This window comes from Euprymna scolopes, chromosome 44 (genome assembly GCF_053919585.1).
Source record: "Euprymna scolopes isolate OS-2025 chromosome 44, ASM5391958v1, whole genome shotgun sequence".
Classification (NCBI taxonomy): Eukaryota; Metazoa; Mollusca; class Cephalopoda; order Sepiida; family Sepiolidae; genus Euprymna; species Euprymna scolopes.
The window spans coordinates 22,274,855-22,286,909 of record NC_136525.1 but is presented as its reverse complement, the minus strand read 5'-3'; the positions used below and the strand labels follow the sequence as shown (position 1 = coordinate 22,286,909).

Here is a 12,055-nt window from a genome sequence, read left to right as displayed (position 1 = left end):
CTCCCTTCCTTGATAAGTTTCTTGGTTTAACTTTTACTCCAGGCTGAAATGGAAGACTTACTTCAAATCTGTTACTAAGTTTGCTGGAAAAAGAGATTATTCTATCGATTTAGAAAAGGGGTACTCGAAGTTTTCAAAGTGGGGTGGGGGGTTGAGGGCATATTGCTGACACTTTAGAGCTATGCAAGCTAATAAAATAAAAAAAAAAACATGTTTTACACTGTTTTACTAATTAGCTTTGCTTTTTACTGAAACTGGTTCACCAAAACCTCATTTTTTAAAATCATTTTCTGAACAAAAAGGAAACCCACATTATTTTTTACATATTTCCATTTATTTATTTATTTTAATTTTCCTGATTATTTTAAACTTTTCCGTAGGCTGGATTAAAGACTTTGGCAGGCCAGATGTGGCCTGTGGGCCATAGTTTGGAGACCCCGGTCTTATAACAACGATACAAAATAACTTTTTTCTCCCTCAGTGTGCATAGCATCAAACGGAATTTCCATTGTCTGAATAAATTTTTCAGCCTGTCTGGGAAATTTCTATACACTGAAGCCTCCTCATAGACATCAGTGATATGTTGTATATCATAAAATGTTCTTAAAATGGGTAGAAACAGTTGTTTGTAAATAAGTATTTTGAAGGAATATGGAACGTTCTCTGAATAACTATAGTGTACATTATAAATTAAAAGTTCTAGTCTTACACAAGTGAGCTATAACATAAACCTTTGTAATAACGAAAAGAAATTTACATAAAAATATATATTGTACTGAAATACGTTACTCTGTATAATATTCTGATTGTTCCTTCCTTTAGTCATATGTTACGATTTGAAAAAGGGCAAATTTTAATTTTGAAGGCTAAATTACTTTTAAAAAAGATCCAATTCTCAAAATATGGCCTTTAAAAAAAAAAAAAGACAATCTGGCAATCGGGCAACCCTAGACAAGAATGTGTAGCCGTGTCTTTTTTTTTTTTTTTTTTTTTTAATATCATTTAAACACTACCGTGTTTGAATATGATTAAGTGGCAGTTTTAGTCATTTAGAACTGCTTTAAAGCTTCACCGCTCACTCATTTTACGACCAAATTTCAAACAATTATTACAGTTTATAGATCACCTTCTCAGCTATATTGTGAAAAAAAAAATTCAGTTTTCGTTCAGTAAAAAAGTTATGAATTTACTGGTGTTCAAAATCGTAAAAAAAACATAAGGAGATGAGCGACGTTTTTTATGACTGGTTTTCATAGCAACCCCGTCGCTTCAGTGACTACTGTTGCTACCAATTCACCGCTCTTGCGAAAAGAGAAGTAACAAATGAAATAGCGAGAATGAAAGAATGAAAGCGAGATAGTTGGGTGGATTTTATTGAAAGCAGACGAGTGCCGTACATTGTTATTACATATGTGTATGTTATGTTTATGGGGGCAAAAAAAACATAAGACTGAAATTAAACAAAGAACGAGTGAATTTACTGGAAGCCTGGAAAAATCATGGATTACAATAGAAAAATGCAAGCATGAAAAGTAAAATGGCTAAGCTTAAAATAAGAAAAAGTAAAGGACTAGTTGTTAAAACTGGAAAAGAAAAGGGCAAGATATTCTAGTAAAAAAATATAATAAATTTATAACTTAAAATATTGCAGCATTAAGAATTGATTATGTTATAAATTGAATTAAAAAAAAAATTCTTAATGCTGCAATATTTAAAGTTATAAATTTATATTTTTTGTTAGAATATCTTATCCTCTTTTTCAGTTTTAACAACTAATCCTTTACTTTTCCATGTTTAAGTTTAACCATATTATTTTTCATGCTTGCATTTTTCTATTGTAAACATAGTATATATGATCATTGTTGTTATGGTGTGTGTGAGAAAGGAACTCGTAATTTCGATGTGCAAGTGGTTCTTCAAAGAAAGTCAGGGAAACGTTATGTGTGTAAGAAAAAAAGCGTTTGAAAGAAACGGCGCAAAAAAAAAACAACAAAAACAAACAAAAACATTGTTTGCCAAGAAGTGTTGGACTGAAGGAGTAAATTAAATATTGTCTTCTTCAATGTGATTTTATCATTTGTATTGAACTATGTAGCACAATATTACTTTCTGAATATTTATTAGTACTTATTTATTTATCTCATTTGGGTCAGTTCTATATTTAAAATGCAATGGATACTATTTTTATAGTAATGTTAATAAACTCATATTTGCATGCTATCGGTTTTTCTGTTCAAAACATTTTTTTGCGTTATCCAGAAAAAAATCAACTTAATCGAAGCATTTGTTGATTTAATATATTTCTCATTTCTGTGGAATTTTCACAGGTCAAGCTAGTTTTAAATAATATGGTACAATAATAACAAACAAAAATTGGCTAGCCGGGATTCTAGTTTGATTTGCTTGCTTAAATGCTATTTAAGTCTAACTTCCAAAATCCGGACAACATATTTTTTGTGTTGGATATTTTTACTTTGTTTTATTATTACTTATGTATTTTTATCCCCCAACACACAAATAAAATTGTTTGTATGTTTGTCCTTTTCTTTAACTCTAATGTTGCAATTTTTCTGTATCGAAGGAATGCTCGCTTTTCCTAACATTTTGTTATCTTTACAATTGAGTCACTACTTATAAAGGCCAAGATCCACTCAAAGATAAAAGTTATTGATACTAAATGATTATTACTGAAAAGATGAGGAACACTATGTGAGTTGTATGAACTGTGCTTGATTATTTACGGAGTGGTTTGTGAAAAGAATTTTTAAGACAACCAACTCTTAATCAACACAGAAGCAGTCCCCTGGTAATGTTTCCCAAACAGAAGATCTTTACAAAAATGTTCTGCCCAATGAAATTCTGCCCGACACAAGACACATGGAAGGAGAACTGGAAGTTGTTTTGGTTTTTTTGGGGTTTTTTTTTTCATTGTGGTAAAAAAGATGAGTTCTTGCGGTGAATTTTTAAGGAGACTAAAGATTGGAGTTCAGTCGAGCACTTTACATGGAAATAACTATATAGAAAGATTAGCAGCGTCTCTGTTGTGACAGTTGTGGGGAGAAGAGATCACCCTCTACGCAGAGATTTGTTAGTTGATTAGATTTTATGGCTAAAGCTGTAGCTCAGTTGTTAGAGGATTGGTCTGGTAAACAAGAGGTCGAAAGTTCCATCCTTAATGTTGACAACATTGTTTTAGCTGTTATTTCCATCACCTGATAAAGAAATCGTGTTAGCTCTACGGACTCCTACCTCCTGAAACATGAATAATTCTGTGTTTCTAATTTTGTCATTAGCGAAAATTCTCACAAATTAACATTCCGATCCGTGAGAATCTTAAATGCACTTTTAAGCCATGTTTGGTTTCATTGATAATGTGCGCACTTTTATACGTCTGTGATCGCAGGAATATGAATTTTCCACTTTTTACCAGAATTCTGCCATTTTTTTTTTTTTTCTTTTTTTTTATAAATTTCATCTGTCCTATTGCCGCAATGCTGCATCTTTGTTCCTGTTTTACAAGTATCTTAATTGAATGTGTTCTGATGAACTCCTAATACTTGTGCCCCTTCGACGTACATGCTGCAGACTAACCCGACAACCAGCAAAAGGTCAAAGGTTACCTCGGCCGAAAAGTTGTCTCATCCCAACTCTTATCGGCGCAACGTTGCATACCTGTGTCTGTTATAAAAGAGCTTTTATGGAATGTGCTTTGATGAACTCGCAGCAATTGCATCCCCTTGTCATAAATATCCCGACAAACCCAACAAGCAGAAAAATCTCACCCCTTCACTGTTGAAGTACCTGGATGCCAGAAAGCTTTCTACTCTAGCAGCTTCTTTCCTCGAATCATTAAACTTTGGAATTCCTTCCCCATTTCCTACTTCCCTGTGGTCCTCGATATGACCTTAAACTATATCCAGTGGTGAGGCCCCAGCTTGCGGGCTTTGGGGAGTGTGGAGCCACCTTTTTAATTACCATTGCTCCCATGTCCACTCTGACCTGGAGTGGTAGTACCTGTTAGAGTCCCAACTATGGGTTGAATAGAAACCGACTTAAAAACAACAAATATATTCTATTAAATTTTTCTTCAAAATCTTTGGATTCGGCATTAAATAATCTGAAAAGGGTTGATATGCCGTAAAACAAAAACAACCAACCTACTTCCCTGACTGTACCAACATAGAGAAATTAAAATATATGAACAGACATCTTGCTGCTCAACTCCCTACATAGAGTTCCTGTAGGTATGGTACCAAATAGCAGTCAAAGTGGCAATATGCCCTGGTTGAGGTGTATAGGAGTATAAAACGCAATCTAGAAAAACGTCTGATTTTTGGTATCGACTCCTGTGGTCAGTGCTTTGATATCGGAGGGAAGTGTGGGGCAGTAATGCAAAATGGGTTGTTTGGTGTCGGTAACTAAATAAATAAAATGGCTTATTACAAAAATCTTGTTGAAAAACAAATTTTGTGTTTAATATTTTTTCCAATTACAAAAAAAAAAGTTGCATATGTTTAATTAAAGATTATTGTGGAGATAAAAAAAAAATGGTTAATTAAATTAATTTATGTTTGAAAAGCAAATTTTGTGTTTTAATATTTTCAATTTGAAAAAAAAATGTTTGATTTTTAACGGTTATTGTCAAGATCAAATAAAATGTTTACAAACAGACGAAGTTGAACTTCCGTGCTATATTATTGTTTTTAAATGCATATTGTATAGATTTTGTATATTTGATAATATTGTTTTCACTTTGAGAAAAGGTTACATGTGTTTATGTGGTAGGGGGCGCTAGCAGTCTATTCTAGAAGCCAAGGGGTCGCGCCAGCCTGAAAAAGTTTGGGGAAACCCTGATTTAAATCGTTAGCATCTTTTATGAAAGAGTTCTCCATTTTTTTTTTTTTTATATATATATATATATATATATATATATATATATATATAAAGGTGTGTGTGTAAGGACACATCTCAACCTATATACTCAACGAATTTTGGATGTACAGACTAGAAATTTAGTATATAGGGTATTCAGACATGTGGAGAACTTTAACTGCTTTCATGTGGAAAAAGGTCTGTTAAGGGATCAAATTTGACACGTGGAAGCCATCAGATTTTCATGTTTGACAACTGTTTCATGACTGCGCATGCGTGAATGGTTCACATGACAGATTCCTTATGTTAAAATTAAGTAGTTTGGAATTTCTATCAAATCGCTGGAGCTTTACCTGCTCATTTTTGTTCTTAGCTCGATTTTATTTCCTTTTCTCTCTCACTTAATCTTTCTCCTTTCCTATCTTTTTATTTATTTATTTTTATTTTTATTTATTTATTTATTTATTTTTTTCGTCTCAAAGTCTTGCTTTGTTTTCCTTTACTTTATGACAGTTCACACTTTTAAACATACCGGAAGTTGGCACACGCGTCTCAATGTAGCTATGGAAGCAGCGAATCAGTACAATTTTCAATTATATTTTATGTGTTTTTTTGTTTGTTTCTTTCGCCCCCTTATAATAAAAATATATCCGTAAATTTTTTTAGCAATTATTTTTTATTCTTAAATCGCATAAAACATATGCGATTAAAAAAAATTGATAAAAAAGTTTATGTATTTTTATATATTTTTATAAATTAAACCTTTTTAAACTGCTAAAACTGTAAAAAAACAAATGCGACACATTCAGTTTTTTTCATGTTTTTGTAAATGAATATATTTTTAAAATATTTAAATAGTTTGACAATATATAACATTAACTTAAATACACATAGTTATTTAAAGATATGCGATTTACAAAAAAACTAATTTATAAAAAGATCGTAATAGATTACGCAGGTTTAAATTTAAAAAAAAAACTATATTTGAAAAAAAAAACTCATCGCATATCTTTTTAAATAACTGTTTAATTAAGTAAAAAAAAAATATATATATATATAATTGAAAATTGTATCGATTCTGGGCTTCCATAGCTAAATTGAGAGAAGCATATCGCAACTTCCGGTGTGTTTAAAAGTTCCTGTCTTCTTTTATTCACCATTACCCATAAAAGTATAGAGGACCTACAGAATGTGTACTCTTCATATAGAGTTAATGTATTTATTTGCTTCCCCACCAAAGCAAATTAGGCACAAGGCCGTTTTTAATGTGGGGTAAAAACCAGCTCCCCTAAAAGTAGGCAAAAAGGGGGCACTCTAGTCACCAAAAATAATAATAGTCCCAGTATAGAGGGTTTCCCTTCCATTGACTGGTACAAATTATCTTAAGTGCAGCATCTGCAGAACAGATACTACACTTTGATCCTGGCCCGAAAAAAAGTTTATGAGTTTGAACATGTTATTAATGATTACGACCTCATTTTTTATCTGTGATTCAAAGAGTAATATTTTTCGTAATATTGGATTAGTTTGAATATCCCCGAGAAAAGCCAGATCAGGACAGCTAGTATTGAAATAAAACAAGTAGCATAAACGTACGACATAAATACAATGAACAAGAAATCTCTCATATAAAAGGAACTTTGTGTGAGTTCGTTCCCAATGGACTCGAAAACGGCTGAGCCGATTTTTTAGGAAATTTCACATGAAGGTACTTGATGTGCCTGACAGTGTTCTTAGATAGGTTTTGTATTATAACGTCTTTGATAAGTATCGATAATCAAAATAATCTGATGGAAGAAGGAAGGGCGATTTTGACCAAAGTTAACACCTTACACAGCCTAACATCACAAGTGCATTTGAGAAGTTTTATTACCACACAAGACTAAATCAACAGTAGGTTCTTTGATATGACAGTGGCGCATTTGAAATGAATGTTTCTTTAAAGCACAATTGAACCATAATGCTTGACTTTTTTCATTTTAAACTTAAATTCAAGCCATTATTTATGTGTGTGTGTATAGAATGAACAGTAGGTTCTCTACAGTGCAATGTAGACTACAATATATTGTGGATTAAGTCACTGTGGAGAGACCTATGAAGCTTCCTTTTGGTGCACCGCGATGGGTTCCCAACTAGAGTAAGCAATCAATCTTCTTCTGAAGCCGGTTCAACACACATAGAATTAGTGCCACTTTGGCAGTCGGATATAGGGAGCATTCATCATGAGATTCACCACGCTCCTCAGCACTTTTGTCAAATGTCGGATTTTGCAGAAGCACTGTGTGTGCGTATACATGGGTGTGCAATGTCTATACTGAGAATATTCAGGATAATAAAAGAAAGTTGAAACTCGTATAATTTTCAAATTATTGATAATTTTTATCCAAAATAATCTCAAATTTACTAAGTTTATTATATAAAGTGTGTGTGTGTGTGTGTGTGTGTGTGTGTGTGTGTGTGTGCGTGCGCGCGCGTTAAACAAACTGTAAAAACACCTCCACAAAGTTGGTCTTTTCTTGATCGATGTTGTCCTGGATAAAGATCTAAAATTACAACAAAAAAAATTCTTTTCAGGTTAACTGAGTCAAGTCTCATTAAAGGAGCTTTATTTTTTTTTTAATTTTTCTTTTCTTATGTCGTTTTATTTACTAAAGGGAAGTAACTCCGATTTTTGTTATACTGTAGTTACTTCCCGTATGCCGACTCAATCAGGGAATCTATATAAAGGAGAGTTGTCTAGAAATGTGCTATGCGAGGGGGGGGGGGAGAAAGAGGAAAAGATAGAGCGATAGAAGTTTGCCCCGAGCATATTGGGTAAATGGTAAATGGATAATTAAGTAATTAAAAAATGCCTTGTTTTGGACAAGTAATTTTTTAAATATGAAAGAAGTTAAGGTTGCTTGCTTTTGGTGTGAGACTTTCTTTTCAATTGCTTGCCAATATAAACGTAGACGTCACGCATAGATCATCTAAATTACATGAGTAGATTTGCTTTTGTTTCTGTCAGATACCAAAATGGCGCCATATTTCTTTGGCTATAACGTTTTTGTTGTTTTTTCTCACGTCTGCTTTAAAAGTAGGACTGGTGCAATGGTGCATTTACGAACTGGATTTCTCGTAAATATCCGGTATGGCTGGACTAACAATGGCGCGTACTTATGCATCTATGTTACCGCGCTGAAATAACATTCAGAAAAGCCATTCTTAACATGGAGCAGGGGGGGTGTTTTGTAACTATTCTGACAATTTAATAAACAAAAATAACGTAATTACGTTTCTGAACTTTTTGATGAGGATTGATTATTCGTATTTTGAATCTTCGGACTACTGTTTTCATCTTTCGAAATTCTCGAGTTATGCAGAAACATCCCCAAGTTTGACAAGATACACTTGAAGAAGCTTGGTTACCTCGACTGAAACGTTGTGCAAATGGCACTCAAGATGAGACCAGTAGCCCGAAGATTCAAAATAATACGAAAAATATTGTAAAATCGTCACTAACTAAATATAGTTTTAATTTTTTTTTTTTTTTTTTTTTTTTTTTTTTGACACCTGTTAAAGGGTCAACAATATATTATAGTTTTAATTTTTAAATTAAACAATTTGAATGGAGAGAAAGCGCTACCTGGCGACGGTTTAGTGAAACGCACCCCCCACCCTTGGCGCCGTCTGTGTAATATAGAAGTGCCGCAATCTCTAACATTCAGTAGAAGTTTGTACGCTAAAAAAATGTTCAATATTCTTAAATCGGTACAGTTAAACTTGGTGGCCTGATTGTTCAAATAAACTAATAATTGCGAACAAGTGAATTATTGGCGGATTAAAACAACTAAAACTCAGATGTACTTTAATAATATTTATTGAACATTTTATTAATACGAATCAATACAAGCCAAGCAATAGGGTAATGAGCCGTAGCGTCCAGTGTCGAGATATAAATCTAAATTAATGCATGAAAAACTAATCGAACCAATGTGTATTAGACCAGTTGATAGAACTTAACTAATCGAACCAATGTGTATTAGACCAGTTGATAGAACTTCTGTATTGTCAAGTCGTACAGTGTGAGGATTGATCCAGGTGAGTGTGTGTAATCTAACCAGTACCAGATGCGTGACTATGTGAGAATACTAGGCGCTGTATGCGCTTGGACGTAGAAATTTGCAGGTTAGTATAAGGGGGGCGTGTTTAAACCTACTGGGAGAGATGCACTCCCAGTCTTGTCTACTCTGTCTTGTAGCAATCATTTTCACTGGCTGGATTTAGTAATGTTTTTAAAGTGTGGATAGTTCTACACAAAACCTTTAGCACTATTAACAAATGTGTGTATTTTTTCAGGCGGGATTTGACAGGAGTTCTTTTTATCTGTCTGTATATCTATAAAAGTGAGAATGTGTGTCTGTGAGGACATTTCTCAACCTATATACGCAACAATTTTTTTTATCTACAGACTTGAAATTTGGGATATAGGGTATTCAGATGTGTGGAAAATTTTTTAGTCCGTTTTCATACAAAAAAAAAAAAGGCTAAGAAGTCGAAATGTAAAAATTGGTACTTCATGGCCATCATATTTTTATCTGTTTGTCAACTGTTCCACTACTGCACATGTGCAGTCGTGCAACATGACAGCTTCCTTATGTTAAAAATAAGTCGATTTGAAAACACATTTTTAAAGATCGTGTCGAGCTGGTCTACTGGTTATCGTACTTGATTCACTGTCTTTTAGATTTTGGTTTGGATCTCAACTCGAGTATTTTTATTTTTTTATTTTTTTTTTTACACTTACAAGAAGTGAACTCTTTAGAAAAACAATACTTGCATGCACATCTCGGTTTCTTTCCGTTTTTTTTTGTTTTTTTTTTGTCCACCAAGTTTTAGTTATGAATGTCTAACAGTCTTTATTTTATCACTATTACAATGGAACTTTCGACTGCCCAGAACACTACCGCTTAGAACTGGATAATTCTAGTTTGAATTTTAGGAACGTCTTCTTGTTTAGCTGTATAGTTTACTAGTTATCACTCTATATTGCTATTTATTACTATACGATGCAGCTGAAGAAGGTCGAAGGTTACATTGGCCGAAACCTTGGGAGAATAATATTCAAGATAAAAATAGTTCAAAGAATCACAATTCAAATTGGATTCCTTGTTAAATTGTTAGATCTTAGTATAGAGCTTTATTTTCAATTTTACAGACTGCTAGAAAAACAAATATTAATAGATTGGGAGGGGGGAGAGCTTTGTTTGATATTTTACTCGTGTTTCAATTATTTTTTCGTTTTCCCTTTTTAGGTGAACCTTTAAAATATGACCCAAATTTCAGAGGACCTGTTACCAACAGGTAAGTTGGGTTTTCCTTTTTTTGCTCTTCTTGTCCTTACATCCTTTTTATTTTGTTTGTTTCATCCATTTATTACCTTCGGAAAATCATGGTTGTGAGCATGGCAGCCATGAATGGGAAAAATTTTTCACACTTTATACTACTGACATTATCAATTCCATTTAATAATCAGTATGAAAATTACAAAGGAAGAAATAGATAACATTCAAAAAGCAGACAAGAGAAAATATTTCAATATAGAGGTAGACACAAGGAGGAAATGTACGGATCTTATAAATTTTCCTAGTGTGTGTGTGTGTGTGTGTGTGACGCGGTTTATCTCGGCCTACAGGCAACCCACCCAGGCAAGTAAGGTACCGAAACGAAGCTTATGACCCAGCGGATGTTTTAGTGATATTTATATCCATGTTTGGTGTATGGAAATGCAAAAAATGCAAAACAATAACGATTTACTAAACGTTTTATTTACTGGATATTTTTCTGGGCAAACTTGAGTCCTTGTAAAAAAAAAAAAAAAAAAAAAGTTATAATTACGTGCGTCTCTCGTGCCAGCAGTCGTCAGAATAAGGAAGGGAACACTTTTTGTTCCTTGATCCAATTTCCTGTTTGAGTCAGAGCAAATTGATAAAAAAAAAAGCTTAATTAATAAGTTATCAAAACCTCAATTTTCATGGGTTCAATTTTTATACAGTTCTAGAATCTTTTTCTCTTTTAGATAACTGGAATAGTTACTATCTTTGAGAAAAAGTGTAAATATTCAAAACTCCATGGAATAAGGAATAACCTATATTGTTTTTTTTGTTTTTTTTTTCTTTTTTACTTTTGATGCAATATATGTGAATTCTTTATCGGTTATCAGTTATTTTTCTAATATATATATATATATATATATATATACACACACACACACACACACACACACACACACACACACACACACACACACACTAGTGGGCCACCCAGCGTTACCAGGTCATAAGATGCGTTTAAACATGGTAGTATAATTCATGCAGATTATGTGTTTATTACTATAGAAACTATTCTCTATCGATTATTATATTGAACCTAACATATGGCAGTAAGATTAAAACTAAAATATGACTTGGATGCCATCAGGTAGAATCGAAAGCAAAACATACAACTCCCCACTCTTGTTCCTTAGCCTCTAAGCCATCTCCATATGCACATATATGTATATATACATACATACATACATATGTATATGTAATTCACCTGTTATCCAGACTTTTTAAAAATGAAATCGCTCGATCGTTAAGACCAAGATGCAAGCAAGAAAGTAAGCAACCTCCACAGAGCTTTGTAATATATATGTGTGTGTGTGTTTGTGTGTATATGACTATTACTTTCAATCGCATAAATCAATAATTTTATGCGTAAATTTTCAGTATTTACTTTAACAGCGCTCAATACATAGGTAGAGCTAAGTAGTAAGTTATGAAAATATATATGGCAATTAAACTACACAGAATATTCTGCATTTCATCCTCGTGAGAATTTCTCAGGCTTATGCGAAAAGTTATTGCGCATTTTTATATAAACTCGTGGTATTTGCCAAAGAAAATCCGAATATCAAGAAATATTATGAAGGTATGACTTCCTTAGATTTCCAAACCAGATATGATCATAGAAGCACGTTGAGTAACAAAAAACACTGAATGAAAACGGCACTAGCAAACCAATACAGCAAACTCAAAGAAAGTGTACGTTCGCTAGATAATCTATGTAGATTATGCCTAAATGAAAAGTTTGCTATCCTATTCTTTAAAGAACGCTGACATTTATTAAACTGTAGGAGAGACATAGTAAACAACTGTTTGCA

At 33.0% G+C, this 12,055-nt stretch overlaps 1 protein-coding gene across 8 annotated transcripts in view; it reads left to right on the top strand.

Moving 5' to 3' along the window:
* The window catches only part of LOC145268736 (choline transporter-like protein 2), a 382,616-nt gene that overhangs the window by 274,615 nt on the left and 95,946 nt on the right, over window positions 1-12,055 (top strand). For all 8 annotated transcript variants that reach the window (XM_080124315.1, XM_080124314.1, XM_080124319.1 and 5 more), the window contains one exon: window positions 10,167-10,215. In XM_080124315.1, the coding sequence (XP_079980441.1) occupies window positions 10,167-10,215 (49 nt within the window). The remainder of the gene's footprint in view (window positions 1-10,166; window positions 10,216-12,055) is intronic.